At 66.0% G+C, this 14699-nt stretch overlaps 3 protein-coding genes and 2 long non-coding RNA genes across 8 annotated transcripts in view; 3 read left to right on the top strand and 2 right to left on the bottom strand.

Moving 5' to 3' along the window:
* The window catches only part of LOC101083648 (solute carrier family 25 member 44), a 32842-nt gene extending 25796 nt beyond the window's left edge, over positions 1–7046 (top strand). For both annotated transcript variants that reach the window (XM_045049196.1, XM_003999624.6), the window contains 4 exons: positions 3568–3673; positions 4300–4400; positions 5278–5473; positions 6601–7046. In XM_045049196.1, the coding sequence (XP_044905131.1) occupies positions 3568–3673; positions 4300–4400; positions 5278–5473; positions 6601–6654 (457 nt within the window). In that variant the 3' untranslated portion in view covers positions 6655–7046. The remainder of the gene's footprint in view (positions 1–3567; positions 3674–4299; positions 4401–5277; positions 5474–6600) is intronic.
* On the bottom strand, positions 478–6602 carry LOC123382890. Its single transcript, XR_006592020.1, has 2 exons — positions 5782–6602; positions 478–4940 (listed from the first exon to the last, which is right to left on the bottom strand). It is a non-coding gene; the product is annotated as an uncharacterized LOC123382890 (long non-coding RNA).
* Positions 7047–8422: 1376 nt separating the features above from the next.
* On the top strand, positions 8423–9300 carry LOC101085947 (bone gamma-carboxyglutamate protein). Its single transcript, XM_003999711.6, has 4 exons — positions 8423–8558; positions 8698–8736; positions 8833–8902; positions 9026–9300. Exons 1-4 carry the CDS (start codon positions 8489–8491, stop codon positions 9153–9155), a joined length of 309 nt encoding a protein of 102 aa, XP_003999760.1. The 5' UTR covers positions 8423–8488; the 3' UTR covers positions 9156–9300.
* Positions 9301–9450: 150 nt separating this feature from the next.
* On the bottom strand, positions 9451–13935 carry PAQR6 (progestin and adipoQ receptor family member 6). 3 transcript variants are annotated; one of them, XM_045049198.1, is made up of 8 exons: positions 13787–13935; positions 12470–12545; positions 11917–12044; positions 11636–11841; positions 11388–11514; positions 10899–10995; positions 10669–10819; positions 9451–10358 (listed from the first exon to the last, which is right to left on the bottom strand). In XM_045049198.1, exons 2-8 carry the CDS (start codon positions 12518–12520, stop codon positions 10084–10086), a joined length of 1035 nt encoding a protein of 344 aa, XP_044905133.1. In that variant the 5' UTR covers positions 12521–12545; positions 13787–13935; the 3' UTR covers positions 9451–10083. The 3 variants fall into 3 exon arrangements, with proteins under 3 accessions (XP_044905133.1, XP_023103362.1, XP_044905134.1); XM_023247594.2 differs by lacking the exon at positions 13787–13935 and adding an exon at positions 13149–13280; XM_045049199.1 differs by lacking the exon at positions 12470–12545 and having other exon boundaries at positions 13787–13931.
* LOC111558357 lies at positions 12281–14637 on the top strand. The gene is made up of 2 exons (XR_006592021.1): positions 12281–12838; positions 14035–14637. It is a non-coding gene; the product is annotated as an uncharacterized LOC111558357 (long non-coding RNA).
* The last annotated feature ends 62 nt before the right edge of the window (positions 14638–14699 follow it).

The following is a 14699-nucleotide window of genomic DNA, read 5'->3' as shown; positions in this document are numbered from 1 at the left end:
TTTGAAGAAAAAACTTCCATTGATAACAAAAGTAACCCTTTGGGAGGGCACAGTTTAGCCTTTTCTCTGTAGTGGGGCCAGTGTGTTGTTCTGCCACAGGGTTGCCACCAGGATGCATTTGCCAAGCGCCTGCCTTCTGTAGGGGAGGAGACGTCTTGACTCGGGAAGCCAACTTACTGCTGGACACTTCTGAGGGGGAAGTGGGGGCCGTTCTTTTGAAATTAATAGTAACAACTGTGGCTAGGGGTGCCTGGGTGGCTCAGTCGATTGAGCATCCGACTCCGGCTCAGGTCATGATCTCGCAGTCTGTGAGTTTGAGCCCCGTGTCGGGCTCTGTGCTGACAGCTCAGAACCTGGAGCCTGTTTTGGATTCTGTGTCTCCCTCTCTCTCTGCCCCTCCCCTGCTCGTGCGCACGCTCTTTCTCTCAAAAATAAACATTTTTAAAAATTAAAAAAATAATAACCGTGGCTAACATGGAGCTTTTCAATGTGCTAGGCATGGTACATATAGTTATTATTCCCATTTGAGAGAGGCAGAAACTGAGGCTTATAAAGGTGAAGAACTTGTCAGAGATCACTCATCAGATGAGTGGTAGAGGTAGGATTTGGACCCAGACAAAAGGACAGGCCGGGAGTTCTCAGAACCAGTGTGCAGTGCCCAGCCCATAGCTGGGTGGCCCCTTGTGTCCCCTTGGAAGGCCAAGGCCAGGAGACCACAACAGCAGAGGGCAGAGGGGGGCTTGGCAGAGAGGCCACCGGGGAAGCTCACGAGGGAGTACTCCTCCGCCCAAGTAGCCCGGGCCCAGTAGCCTGGGGTCCAGGGTGGAGAGATGGCCTCCCCTCAGCCCCAGCCCCTGGTCTGCAGGGTGGTCACAGCTCTGGACAGCCTGGAGATCCCGGTGATGTTGCAGATGGCGTCCCCGCCCACAGGGATATTCGTTTACCTGACAAGACAAAATTTGACTTTGCGGTAGGGGGCCGCTTGGAAATGCATCACTTTTCCTGCTTCTCCCTGAGAGCATTTTTCCCAGAATTCACAAGGGCGTTCACACCATTCCCAGGCCCGCACCTGCTCTCAAGAAAAGAACTCCTGGCGGTGGGGAGGGGTTGGATGAAGGGGGACACAGGCCCGAGGGTCCGGCTGGAGGACGAGGGAGTACCCCGAGGTGTACCACGTGGTGCCCACGATTCACGCTGCTCTGTGGGGAGGGGGTCGGAGCGTCGTCCTCAGCACGAGGGGAAAACTTTGTGTCTCTGCCAGACGATGACGGATGTTAACTGCACTTCTGGCGGCCATCGTTTCACTGCACACGTGAGCCAGGCCCCGTCGTGCCGCAGCCTTCAACTTCTACAGTCAAGCTGGAAAAATACAAAGCAAGGATCCGTGTCCTCCTGTGCCCTGACACTGGCCTCCAGCGTGGCCGCCTGCGCTCCGTGTCCAGGGATGTGTGCGAACGTGCTTTGCTCTCACTGAGCTCTGAGCCCAGCGGGGCCTCGGGAAAGCCTCCCCGGCGGCACTGGAGGCTCCCCCAGGAGAGGGGGTCTGGCTCAGCTCAGACCCTCTGCCGTCCAGCGGGCTGCTGGCAGGAGGAGCAGGATCTCCGGTGTCCAGGCCGCGCCCGTTTCAAGCCACAATTACCTGGTTCAGTTCCAGCCCGGCTTGGCCAGGCGTCTTGCGTCCCTCCACATCCCTCGTGAGCCACAGACTGCGTGGCGAGGGGGGCCGGCAGCACCACAGGATGCCCAGGGCTCCGCCGAGGGCGAAGGGTGCCGGTCGTCCGTTCCTTGCCCCCAGGTGCACCAGTGTCCGATGTGTACCCTCCAGCAGGGAGAGACTGTCCCTCCTGCAGAGGGGCCGGGCGGCAGAGGCTTGCAGCCGGCCCTCCGAAAACAAAGCCCCGGCTGACTGTGTTTGCCAGCTTCCGAGGCGTAAATACTCACTAGAGCTGCGGAAAGACGGGTGGTTGGGCACCGTCACAGAGTGCTTCCACGGGGACGCCGCCAACAGCCTCGCGCGAGGAAAATGTGCTGGAAGGATTAGGAAGCCGTGTGTTTTGAATAGTTAGTACCTTGTTTTTAACGTAACTTACTGCCAGATTATATAATTTAGTGTTCCGTGCTGGCTGTGTCTCCCGAAGATGTAACGGCTGTCCCTCGCAAGCCTCTGTGTGCTCTCCCTTGTCACCTGTTTCACAGCCCCTGTTCAGGGGCAGGAACGGTGGGGGGGGGGGCGGCCGAGGGCCAGCAGTGAGTCCCCGTGGCAGAGGGGGTGGCGGGGGCGGGCTGCGCACAGGCTTCCAGGGACCCGATCCCAGCCTGGCCACGCAGCTGAGGAACATCCGGACCCACAGCCAAGCACAGACGTGGGCTTTTGTGTGGTTGAGCGCTCACTGGCTTGGACACTTCCAGCAGGTCATTTGAACATTGCTTCATCAGACGGGCTGTCGCTGAACCCCCACCCCCACCCGCCCCCAGCTTAATGGCGATCCCCGTGACACTCTGAAGCCCGTGGCCCTTTTCCTTCTAAGTGCCCTCCACAGTGGTCATCACCACGTTCTCATGAGTCTCTGTGATTGCTGCCACCTCCCTGCGAGAAGCTCCAGGAGGGCCGTGTGGCCTCCCTCCTGCCCAGTGCCCAGGAGCCCGTGGGTGGCCAGCACGGACATAGGCAGAAGGGGAAGGGCCTGAGGGGGAAGGTAGAGAGAGACAAGCAAGCAAGGAGTGGGGAGAGAAAAGGCAAGAGACTTCTTTAACTCACTGGCATGTCTTTGTGCAAGACGGCCAGCCATCAGAAGTGTCCAGGGTACCCCGATCTTTCCAGCTATAAGGGCCGTAGCAGCGAGATGCTCTCGGCCGCCGCTGCCGGAGACCTGATTAGAAATGGCTTGAACGACAAGAGGCATCCATCCCTTCACTAGCGAGCAGCCCCGAGAGGCGCGGACTCTGGCTTGGCGTCTTCGGCAGCTTGACGGTGTCCTCAGAGACCCCAGTTCTTTCCCTCCTTCCGTTCTGCCTCCTTAGGGTATAAACTCTGCCCTCAGGCCAGAGACCCCTGCGGTGGCCGGGAGCCGGACGCATCACCTGGATACGGTCACGTCCTCCAGAAAGGGCATCAGTTCCTTCCTCTGTGGCTCCTTTGAGGAGGCAGGAAAACTCTCCCAGAGGCCACATGTCCTGTCCTAATCCAGCCCAGCAAGGGGCCTGGAGCGACCAGTTTCTCCGGGACCCCTACCCACACCGGCAGCAGTGTCACCCGGGAGCTGGTTGGAAACCGGGGAGGCGGCTGGCGCTGAGGCTGAGCAAGCCCTCCACCCCGGTGGTTTGAGTGGCTGGACCATCGTGACCCACCCTTGAGGGTAACCCCTGGGCTCCCCTGCGGCTCTGCGGAGAGGCAGTGAGTGGTCAGGTGGGGCTGAGCCGTCTGCAGTGACCGGAGGTGCAGGCGAGACGCTTTGCACCCACGGCCTTTAACCAGCGCCGTGAGGCTGACCCGGCCCGCAGCCCTGCCCTGGGAGGCGGGGCGGGGCGCCCCAGCGGCTGCTGAGGGCTGGCTCTCCTTCCCACCAGCTACCAGAGATTCACCGACTGTTACAAGCGCCTCTACCAGCTGCAGCCTGAGATGACGCAACGAATCTACGACAGGTTTATCACCCAGTTGCAGACGTCTGTCCGGGTGAGTGGCAGGGAGCCCGGCAGGCAGTGCTGGTTCGGGTCCTGCAGGCAGGGGCCGTACGCTCAGCCCCTGCCGGTCCCCAGTGGTCAGGCCACGGTGGCCGCCGTCCCTTCCTTCCCAAGGACGGGCACCTCGACACCCCTGCCCTTGTCCTCCTGCATCATGACTGTCTGCTGGGTCGTCTCGTCTTCGTACCTCCAGCACCTGGTGCAGGGCCTGGCACGGACAGGGCACTTAACAAACCGTTGAATTCAACGGAACTGCATACGACAGGGAGCCCAAGAGAGGCCGCTGCATTCAGGCCTTTCAGTGACCGTGATCCCTCTTGAGGGCTCTGTCTCCCTGCCGGCACGCGCCAGGGGGGCCCGGGAGCACCCAGACGCATCTGTGCCACCGGCACGGGGTGCGCTGGGCCTGGGGCTGCGGCACCCAGGGTGATGGGCAGGCTCTTTTCAGATGTTTTCCATCTTACCCTTTCTGTTCTTCGTTACTAAAGTCCCCTGGAGAGAAGAGGGCATGTGGGTACAAAGGCACGGAACAGGAATTCGCCAGAATGTTACTGAGTCCTGTACTTTCACTGTGGGCTTGTGTGGTGTCCTTACAGCCCTTTGCTGGTCTCTCTTCAGGAGGAAATCTCCGAAATCAAAGCAGAGGGGAACCTGGAAGCCGTCTTGAATGCCTTGGACAAGATCGTGGAAGACCGCAAGGACCAGGAGGAGCCGGCCTGGTGAGAAGGTGGTCCGCGAGGCTCACGCGGGAAGAGGCCGCCCCCCAGCATCCCGACGGGGCTTCCGCCAAGGGCTCACACGCCTGAGACTCGGGGCGCAGCCACCCGTGTGGTGCCCTCCGGGAAGGGGAGCCCCAATGCAGGCGCGGGCGGGCTGACGAAAGCCTTCCTGGGGGGACTCGTTTCAGGACCCCTCTGGCCCGCGGGGCACATAGCCGGCGGGAGGCGGAAGGGCAGACTGGCGATCTTCGGGCCGGCTGGCCCGGGCATCCGGGTTTTATTCGCTCGTCCACTTAAATGTTTAGGGAGCACCCACCACACGCCCCGAGATCAGCAGTGAACTGGACCCAAGAGACCTGCCCCCTGGGGCCGCATTCCCGGGGTGTCCCGCGCAAGGTGGAGGCGCCCTTAGCTCCTGCCTCCCCCCAACCCTCCCCACCTGAACAGCACGTTAGGCCAGAGCGACGAAACACCTTTCTTGCGCTTTCCAATTTTTTTATGCTGTGTGACCGGAATACTTAAGAGAATGACGTTATAGAACTGGAAAAGACATTTTTGAGGAATTTGCAGTGTCTTTCACCCGGCTGCTCATCAGACCCGCCCCCCCCCTCACTTGGGGTCTTCAGAGGCCCCGCCCCCCACTCTTGCCTCCAGGCCTGTCTTCCTCAACTTCCTCTGTTACCCAACCCTTGCTGGGGCCTTTCCTGTCATCCTGCCCCAGCCCACGCCACCCTCCAGCCCTGTGTCTGAGGGGTGGGCGCACGTGGTTCTGGGGACGGAGGCGGCCGTGGGGCCGGGTGTCGGGGGAGGGGGGGCGTGGCGTGCCGGGGAAAGGGTCACCACTCTCCCCATCCCCGTGCCCCCTGTGGCCTCGCAGGCGCCCGAGCGGGAACCCGGAGTCGGACCTGCGCAGCGCCCTGGTGCCCTACTTCCGGCAGCAGCGGGACGCCTTGCAGCGGCACGTGCGCAAACAGGAGGCGGAGAACAGGCGGCTGGCGGAGGCCGTGGTGGCCGGGCGCCAGCAGGTGCAGGAGCTCCAGCGGCGGGGCCAGGCCCGGCAGCAGGCCTGGCAGGTGAGTGCCCGGCCCTACCCTCGGGCACAGACTCCCGGCCCAGGGGGCCACGACCTCGTGTTAGTCGGGGCGACATGGGGTTCCCCACACAACTGCTGCCCAGTAGCTTTAAAACGTGTACATCAGGATGATGTCTAGAGCCTTCGGCACACGTAATACATGTGCTCTGTGCAACAACTGTGTTCTCCGAGGGTGAAGGGAATCTTTGGGAGTGGCCCACGTCCCCTGGGGCTAAGCGGGTGAGTGGGTGACCGGGCTGAGGACCCAGGGAGCAGGCACGGCCATAGAGACAACATGGGTTTTCTTACCGGCTCGAGAGGTGGCTCCGGTCAAGGGTTGCCAGCAGGGCTTGAGCGGTGGCCACACTGTTGGGCTCCTTCCGCTGTCCGGGTGTCCAGCTTGTGTCCTCTCTCCCACCCGATGGCTCCCCTCCTGGGGCGGGCCTTCCTGCGGCGGAGGGCAGCGGGTCCCCAGATCCCTGGCTGCCGGGACCCTGAGCCCTGGAGGGCCCGCAGCAGGACGAGGGCCAGAAGCTGGCCTTTTCCCTCTTGTCATCACCCCCTCCCTGGCTCCGGGGCCCCCGGGGAAGCAGGCCCCAGCGTGCTCGTGACCAGGGCCCACAGCCTGGCGCCGTGTAGGGGCACTTTGGGGCCACCCTGCTGAGTCCTCAGGCAAGGTGCTGCCCCACCATCCCTCTCTGTCACCACGAGGCCGCCAGTCACTCTTCTCTCTGGGCCCTGCTCATAACCCACCTCACCCGGTGCCGCTGCGGGCCCGAGGTGTATGTGAAGCTGGTCCCTGCCTGAGCTCAGCCTGGGCCCAGCCACTAGCACAGTCAGGTCAAGAAAGTTCCTCCACTAGAAATCGCTGATGGGGGTCAAAGGATCACAGGGGCACTTTGGGGACCCTTATTCAAGATGGGCGCTGCTCTGGGGAGGCCCAGCGTCGGTGGCCATGGCGCCCAGCCTGCCGTGAACACCTGCTGAATAGGGGGGCCCCTGATGGGTCTGTGACATGAGCCAAGACCCCCTCTGTGTTGTCCCGGGGGACATAGGCCCGGAGTCCAGCACAGCGGAGGCAGAGGGTTTGGATTTTCTCATCTGTCTGTTCCCTCCTACTGCTGCCAGGCCCTGCACAGAGAACAGAAGGAGCTGGTGGCTGTGCTGGGGGAGCCGGAGTGAGGAGGCGACGGCCGGACCAGGAGCAGAGGGCCGTCGAGGTCGAGGGCCTGGCCTCCGAGAACCACTGGCACGGTGCCCAGTCCCTGAGTGGGGATGGAATTAGCTGGAGGATGAGGCCTGTCTATCCTGCTTTGGGGGCTCCCCTGGGGTCCCCCCCAACACACACACACACACACACACTTCAGATTCTTCCCTGTTTTCTTGTAACTAGGACTGTTGGGCAGCTCCAATCCCAGGAGTCAGGTCCCTGCCTGCTCCTGACCCCCTCCTCTCCCCCCCCCCCAACTCAGGGAGTCTGTGTTCGTTCTCCACTGATTGCCCCCTTGCCGGCCAGCCTGAGGACCCGTGCCATGTTCTCCCCACATCCGTAAATAAACTTCCTGCACTTCCTACACTGTAATCTGTGAGGATGCTTCCTCCGCAGGGCCTCTCCCAGGCCAAGACCCCTCTTGGGCTCTCAGAGCCCTGGCTGGGGTGGGGGTGGGGGGGAGGCCGTACCCGACCATCAGGTGCAGGAGGGCAGCGAAGGCCTTGTCACAGAAGGCTGGACCCCTGGGTTCCACCCCTCTTTGCTGTCTGGGTTCATTGTGAAAAAGGCTCTGTGCCTCCCCCACCTCCCCCGGGGTGTGCACACGGTGAGCATGCACGCCAGCGGGTGCGCCCTCCGAGTAGCTGGTGCTCTGCCCCCTTCCCCGGCCGGGGCTCAGCCAGGCATCAGGAGGGGGCTCGGCCACGGGCAGGATGGGTGCTTCCTCTGGCCAGCGGTGAGGGGACGGGTACAGGCAGGGCCCCGGAGAGGGCCTCACCCCGGAGAGGCCAGGTGCGGTCTGTCTGGGAGCACTGGGAACACTCGGACATCAGGGTGGCCCTTGCTGGCCACCTGCTGCCCCGAATTAAGCTCAGTGGAGCCGCGGCATCCAAACACGGGGCGGTGGGGCGGGCGGGGAGCGCCTGGTCAGGTCCCCACCTGCGGTGGGCCGGGCGTGAGAACACCCTCCCTCCTCTCCAGGCTGGGCCGAGCGGGACTTGGCTCCCAGGTGTGCTGGGATGGGCCTTTTCAGGCTGGATGTCTGCCTCTTGGGAGACAGGTCCCCACAGTTGCTAACACTGGGGAGGCCGTACGGCCAGGCAGAGGGGCCCTCTCCCTGCTCCTCGCTGGCTCTGCCTCCCCACGTGCCAGAGGCGCAGGGGAGAGGGTCCCCACGGCCCCAGACAGAAGAGCCGTCCTGCTCTCACTCCCGGCCCACCTCTCTTGGCTTTGGGTTCCGGTCCCGACACACGAGGCCTGAGCGGAGCCGAGCGGCTCCCACACCAGGCCTCCCCCTGGTGTCTGGCCGGGGCAGGGTGCCTCCGGGTGAACGAGGGCATCGCCGCCTTGGGCCCCTCCCTCCCTGGGGTTTGGCTCCTGCCCACAGGCCGTCAGTGGAAATCACAGTCTTAGAGCGACAGCCCCGCTCTACTTGAGTCTATTTTAGGCCTCGAGCCCCCCTTTCTCCCCTCCTGTCCCTCCTACTCCACCCAGCTGGTGCTCAAACTGAGACTGGGAGACTTGAGGTGACCCCCGTGGGGAGGGGCCGGGCCTGTCCAGAGGCTGGCGGCCCACACCCTCCTCCATCACTTCCAGGGGCCTGGCCAGGCAGCTCAGCTCCAACCACAACATCCTTTGGGGTTTGGCCTACAGAGCCGGGGCGGATGACCCCCAAATAGTCCTGGCAGATTCCCCCTGACCCACCCTCGCCTCCGGGGCGCAGCCCAGGGTATAAAATGGTGCTGGCGGGAGAGGCAGACCAGCCGAAGTCCAGCAGCAGCCCGGGCGGCCACTGACAGCCACGCCATGAGGCCCCTGACGATCCTCGCCCTGTCGGCCCTGGCAGTGCTCTGCCTCTGCCCGGCTGGCCCGGCAGGTGAGTGCCCCCACCTCTGCCCGCGCCTCCCCTCCCGCCGCCCTCCCGGTCTAACCACCTCCTGCAGGCTCAGTCCCAGTGCAGGGAGAGGGGAGGCCCGGGGGGTGAGCAGGGGTGAACTGGGCCCTCTCCTTTGCAGATGCAAAGCCCAGCCGTGCAGAGTCAGGCCGAGGCGCAGGTATGTGGCAGGGCCTGGTGGGGGGCCGTGCCTGCGGGGTTGCCCGCCGTGCCCCCAGACCTAGAGCCATCTGACCTCTGCCTTTCTGTTCCACAGCCTTCGTGTCCAAGCAGGAGGGCAGTGAGGTGGTGAGGAGGCTCCGGCGCTACCTGGCCCCCGGGCTGGGGTGAGTGCTGGGCCGTGGCCGTGGCCGCGGATCCGGGCTGGGGTGGGGGGCGAAGGCCAGGGCCGTGGGCGGAGGGGGTGGGCATGTTTCTTGGAGGCTGATGCCACTCTCTTGGGCCGTCAGCGCCCCAGCCCCCTACCCGGACCCCCTGGAGCCCAAGAGGGAAATATGTGAGCTCAACCCCGACTGTGACGAGCTGGCTGACCACATCGGCTTCCAGGACGCTTACAGGCGCTTCTACGGCACGGTCTAGAGCAGGCGCCCCAACCCCCCCCCCCCCCCGCCGTCTGCCGCTCCCCACCCAGGACCCCTCCCCTCCCGGCACCCTGACCTCCCTGCCCGGCACGTGTGGGGCCCCCGGCATCCCCGCTGCTCCAAAATAAACTCCAGAAGAGGAATCGGTGGGGCTGTGAGTCTCTGTCCGCCCGTGGACGTCCGTGGCTTCCGTGGCATGGGAGGGGAGGGAGGAGCGGGAAGGGAAGGTGCGGGCGGGGACGGGAGTGGAGGGGCGGTGTGAGCTTTTTGGTTCCAGAAAGTGCTCCCCAGAGTCCGCTGTTGACTTATTTATTTGTACTGTACTCGCCTCATCTGGAAGCCTCGAAAGCAGCTTCCTAAAAGTCTTATTAGGATTCCCCCTCGAGCCCAGCACCCCTCCCCCCACGAGCCCCTGCACCAGCCACGACGCCCAAATTTAGACCCAAGGTCCGGGACACCTTGAGCGCACGGCTGTGACCAGGACTGACAGACCACATCCCCGTGGGCCAACAGCCCGTCTGGGAGGCGAGGGCGCCAGCGGGCCTCCGGCGCAACAAGCACGCGAGGCAGGCCTAGGTTAGTCGTGTTAGTGACCCCCCCGGGCTCAGCAGAGACTCGCAGGCAGGAAGGGACCAGGTGTCGGGCCCAGCGCCTCCCCCTCCCAGCCTCCAGCCGGGGCGCTCCCGCCCCGGACGCCTGCACTGCCCCTCTCAGACCCTCAGCACTTGCCCCAGCCCCCTGAGAGCACCGTCACTGACCCCTCCTGCTCACGCCCAGCACCCCCTGCCCCTGCCCTCCTCTCCTGTGCCCCCTCCCCTCAGTCGCTCTCGGCCCCAGGCTCCGATGTGCCCCTTCTGGGCTCCTCCCCGGCATGGGGGGGGGGGCGGGGGAGGGGGGCCTGGCCTCTGCCTTTCCCCAGGGCAGGCTCACTGCTGTTTGGCCTTCATTCCCCCCTCCGGCGGGCCACCCTGCAGCAGGGGGCACGTGCTGGGGGCCCGAAATAGGGAGGTCGTGAAGGCGGCGATGATGAGCAGGTTCCCGGCCACCGCCAGGCCCAGCGTGGCCAGCGTGCCCACCAGGCCCAGGGGGGGCTCCTGCGCGGCCAGCCAGGCGCGGCGAGACCCCATGTCAGCCAGCACCGCCTCCAGCTGGAAGTGGGTGCCCAGCACCGCGCAGATGTGGAACAGCTGGTGGCTGTGGCCTGCGGGGAGGGTGGGGCAGGTCAGGGCCCACGGCCCCTTCCCAGGGCGGCCCGGACTCACCCTGGGACCCGTCACCTCGTCCTCCGGGCCTGCTGCTCCCCCAAAGTGGGAATATGAAAACCTTCACGAAGCAGCGAACGAGCTGGTCTGCACGAGGCCCCTCGTGTCCTTGCTACCGGGGTCACCTGAGGGGGAGGGGAGCGCCGGGACCAGGGCCCCTTCCAGGAGCACTCCTCCGCCCCTCGCCCCTCGCCCCTCGGTTCGATCCCTCGGTCCCCGCGCCCCTCCCGGGGCGGCCGCCCCTCTCACCGATGTAGTCGAAGCGCCCGGGGGCCAGCCGCTCGGGCAGGTGCGAGGCGAAAAGGAAGCCGGTGAGCAGCGCGCAGAGCAGGTGGTAGGTGTGGCTGGAGCTCAGCGCCTCCCGCCCGCAGCTGTGGCCCGGGTCCCAGCACAGGCCAAGCTGGCAAAGGGAGAGCGGAGCTGGTGGGGACGGCCCTGGGGAGGGGCTCGGGGGAGGTCCGAGCCCCAGGCCCCCTTACCCGGTAGAACAGAGGCAGGTTGTCGAACAGGAAGGGGTAGGCGAAGGCGGCCGTGCGGAGGATCTTACTGAGCCGCGGGCTTTCCAGCTCGGGGAACCTGGGGGGCGGGAGGGAGGGAGAGGCGGTCGCCATCCTTTCTCCGGGCGGGGGCGGGGGTGGCGGTCACAGAGGGACAGGGGGCCTTTGGCCAGGATGGAATGTCAGTGCTGTTAGGGCACGTGACCCCTCTGGAACCGGCCACACCTGTGAGGGGGGGGACGGACGCCTGCCTCCTCTGGCGGGGAAGCGAGAATTCGAGGGGGCGGGGCAGGCGCGGCGCTGGCGAGGGGTGCGCCCCGCCCCCCCTCCGTGGCATCCTCAGCAAGCACAGGCCCCGTCACTCATGTCGGCCACCCCGAGGCGCGGGTACCCCGTCGCTCGCCCCCGGTGTGTTCGGGGTGCCCTGTCCCGTCCCTCCGCCTTCCCCTTCCGCACCGGCCGAGAACCCACCGGGAGTAGCAGGAGAGGCCGGTGCACAGGAAGGAATTGAGCGCGGCGGCGGGCACAAAGAGCTGGTGCAGGCGGCTGTGCAGCCAGGAGGCCGGCATGGAGTAGGCGGCGTAGGGGAAGGCGCAGCCTGGGGAGGAGGGGGAGGGGGAGGGGCGGCAGCTGAGGCCCGAAGGGGGGCCCCCCGCCGCGCCCCGGGAGCGCCGCCCCCGCCCCCGCCCCCGGAGCGACCCCGGCCCCGCGGGGCTCACCCAGGCTGTAGAGGCTGAGCGCGCCGTAGTCCAGGAAGTAGCAGATGTGGCGCGCGCGCGGCGACATGGAGCTGAAGGTGTGCGCGCAGCACGACGCGAAGGGGTAGAGGCAGGCGGGCAGCAGGAAGACGAGCAGCGGCCGGTGGTAGGGCTCCGCGCGGAAGCCCGGGCCCCCCGCCAGCGCCAGCAGGCGCCACAGGAAGTACCTGCGGGGCAGGTGCTCAGGCCGCCGCCCGGCCCGCCGGCCCGCCCGCCCCGCACCCCCTCGGGCCACCCCTCACCAGGTGGGCAGGAAATGAGTCCAGATGTTGACCGTCTCGTTGGTCATCTGGAAGGAGCTGAGGACACAGTCCCGGGCGGAGCTGCTGGGGCGGCGGTACCCTGACATGATGCCGTCTTCCCAGAACACCTGTGCGGCGGCGGGTGGGACAGAGGGGCGTCATTGTGTCCGACCCTTTCTCTCGCCGAGAGCTCTCGGAAGCAGCGTTCAAGAGAACGGGCTGGAGGTCGCAAAGGCCTCAAAGCCAAACCGACCGTCCCCCATCTTACCACCGGCCGATACCCAGAAAGCAGATGAGAAACAGTAGAGCCGGTGGAGGGGACCAGATAGGAGGGGGCGGGAGGGGGGCGGCACAGACTGGGCGCCCTGAGGAAGGAGGGGATGCTGGAGGGAGGAGCGTCCTGGGCTCCGGGAGGGGTTGCCAGCCAGGTCCTCAGCAGGGGGACGGCAGGGACGAGCCGGCCAGCAGGAAGGACTTCCCCAGCGGCTCAAAGAGAGGAGCCTCTGCCCCAGTCGGCACTGGGGAGGGGGAGTCGATGGGTCAAGCCCCTCACCCGAGGGACCTGGTGGATGCGAAGGAGTTGGGGCAGCTTGAGACTGAGCATGGTGACCCGGCACCTCCACGCTGACCTGGAGACAAAGTGCGGGGTGAGGGGGGATCAGGTCTCCGCATCCGCAGGCCCCTCTCACCCAGATCCAGGCCGGGCCTGGTCACCGGGCCCCGGGGTGGGCTGTGGGCACCTACGTGCGTGCGGGCGGGAGCCGGCCACTGAGCTGCTTCCCGCAGGCCGGGGAGGGGGGGGTGGCCCCGCTTCCCCGACTCTCCATCCCAGCCGGGAGCACTCGGTTCCCCAGAGGGGCTGCTCAGCCTCAGCCCAGGACAGAGCGAGCGCAGGATCCTCCCCATTTGGAAGGCTGCCTCGGTGAGTGGCCCGAGACCCTGGATCTAGGCCCCCAGCCCCCAGCCCCCAGTTTTTTTGTCCCCGGAGAACCCTGACTCGTGGAGGTCAGCGCAGGGAGGGCCCCGGCACCCCCGTGCCACCATCAGAAAGCCCCTCGGCCCGCAGAGCCTGGCTGAACAGAGGAAACTTATGACGCTGGCGGAGAATTCCTGGAGAGGCCAGATGGCCGCGGGAGGGGCGAGGAACCGGGATGCCTGGCTCTCCTCTAAACACTACGCTCGTACCCCGGGGTCCCCGACCCTCCTGAGCCCCGTACCCCTCGGCTCCAGACCTGCGCGCCGCCTCCGGGTGGCCGCGGCTCTGCCGCCCCGCCGGCCTCTCCCAGGCACATTCCTTGGCACCGGTGGAGGGGCTGGGCCAGCCGGGCGGGTGGAGCCGCCCCGGGGGAGAGAGAGTAAGACCCTCCCTCCCCAGGCCCCAACTTCCCTGCAACAATACGGCCCAGCCCCGCCCGTCTTCCTGCCACCAGCCGGGCCAGGCTGTGTCTGCGCCGCGCGCACGCCCGGAACCCCGGACCCCGGCGCTGCTGGGCCCCCGCCCCCCCAGCCTCCACTGCTGCCAGGCCCTCTGCCCCTGAGCCGGGTGCCGGGTCTCCGATCCCCGTGCCCTGGCCGAGCTTTTAGGTGAGGCCCCCGAGGGCACCCCCGCGCCCCCAGGAGTGGGATGGGGGTGGTGTGGCCTATCCTGCGCGCCGCCCACCTCCCCACCTCCCCCGGGGGGACGGGTGGCAGCGAACACGGAACACGCCGGGGCCTAGGTCCCCTCAGAGTCCCTTTCCCCCTTTGCGGGAGGGCCTAGGGTCTCTGGAGTAGTTTGTGCCGGAGGCGTGGAGACAGAGGAGGGGCGGGAGCAGTCGCCTTAGCTCCGGTCCCCAGAACGGGTGTCACAGCCTCAGGGGAGCGTCCTTACCCAGAGCTCGGGGGGAGGGGGCGCTCCCAAGCCTGTGGGTCCACGGGCCCAGGGCCGCTCCGGCAGAGTCCCAGGCTCCGCCAGCCAGGCTGCCGCGAGGGAGAGTGGCAGGCGGGCCAGGCCTGGGCGGCGAGTGAAACAAAAGGGAGCCAGGGAACAATCCCAGCCTTGTCCAGCCCCCAGGGAGCAGCTCGGGGGGGGGGGGGGCGCCCCATTAGCAGGCAGCTCACTCGGCCTCCTGCACACAGCCAGCCCCTCCAGCTCGACCCAAGCCCACTGAGACCAGAGCGGCCACAACCGGCTGGAGCCCCAGCCGAGACCCCGCCGGGGCGACACGATCTTCTCAGACCAGGCTGCACCGGGTGCCAGGTCCTCCCAGGAGCGGGTGGCTCTGCCTGAGGCCAGGCACCGGAACCCCACTCCTGACTTGTGACTTCAGAGAGCACCTCTCGGCGGCCAGGGCCGGGCAGAGACCAGAGCAAAGGCCTTTACCGAACGCTGGTTCAAGCACAAGGGAACTGCCCGCCGTGTTCACTCCCCAGACACACGTTGACAGTGCCTGTCCCTGCAGAGGGTCGGGGACCGAGGGCCCGGAGGCTGCTCTCCAGGCTCACCGCCACGTCCCCCTTGAGGAAGAGCATGTGTCTTAGAAGGGCCAGCAGGAGCAGCGAATTGCCCGGGGAGGGGGGGGGCTCACTGGTTTCCACGCAGCCAGCACCCCAGCAAAGGCGCCAGCTCAGCTCACGGGGCCAACGAACCGGACGGCGTCCTTCACAAGAGCATCTCCGGAGCTTTCTCCTGAGTTGCCGGCATCTTGAAAAGCCGCTTCAGCAAGAAACCTCCAACAGCCCAATACAACCGTGCAGAACGGGGGTGCCTGGGTGGCTCAGTTAAGCCACGGATTTCGGCTCAG

The sequence above is a fragment of the Felis catus genome, chromosome F1 (assembly GCF_018350175.1).
Source record: "Felis catus isolate Fca126 chromosome F1, F.catus_Fca126_mat1.0, whole genome shotgun sequence".
NCBI lineage: Eukaryota > Metazoa > Chordata > Mammalia > Carnivora > Felidae > Felis > Felis catus.
Note: the sequence above shows the minus strand (reverse complement) of the source record. Positions and strands in the feature narration are given on the sequence as shown.

Excerpts from the sequence above, each read along its gene's own strand:
- LOC101085947 (XM_003999711.6), top strand. The coding sequence starts at position 8,489 with ATGAGGCCCCTGACGATCCTCGCCCTGTCGGCCCTGGCAGTGCTCTGC. Across the intron at positions 8,559-8,697 it reads CTGCCCGGCTGGCCCGGCAG|ATGCAAAGCCCAGCCGTGCA; the intron begins GTGAGTGCCCCC and ends TCTCCTTTGCAG. Across the intron at positions 8,903-9,025 it reads TACCTGGCCCCCGGGCTGGG|CGCCCCAGCCCCCTACCCGG; the intron begins GTGAGTGCTGGG and ends TTGGGCCGTCAG.
- PAQR6 (XM_045049198.1), bottom strand. The coding sequence starts at position 12,520 with ATGCTCAGTCTCAAGCTGCCCCAACTCCTTCGCATCCACCAGGTCCCT. Across the intron at positions 11,842-11,916 it reads ACTCATTTCCTGCCCACCTG|GTACTTCCTGTGGCGCCTGC; the intron begins GTGAGGGGTGGC and ends CCTGCCCCGCAG. Across the intron at positions 10,996-11,387 it reads GGCCTCTCCTGCTACTCCCG|GTTCCCCGAGCTGGAAAGCC; the intron begins GTGGGTTCTCGG and ends CCCGCCCCCCAG.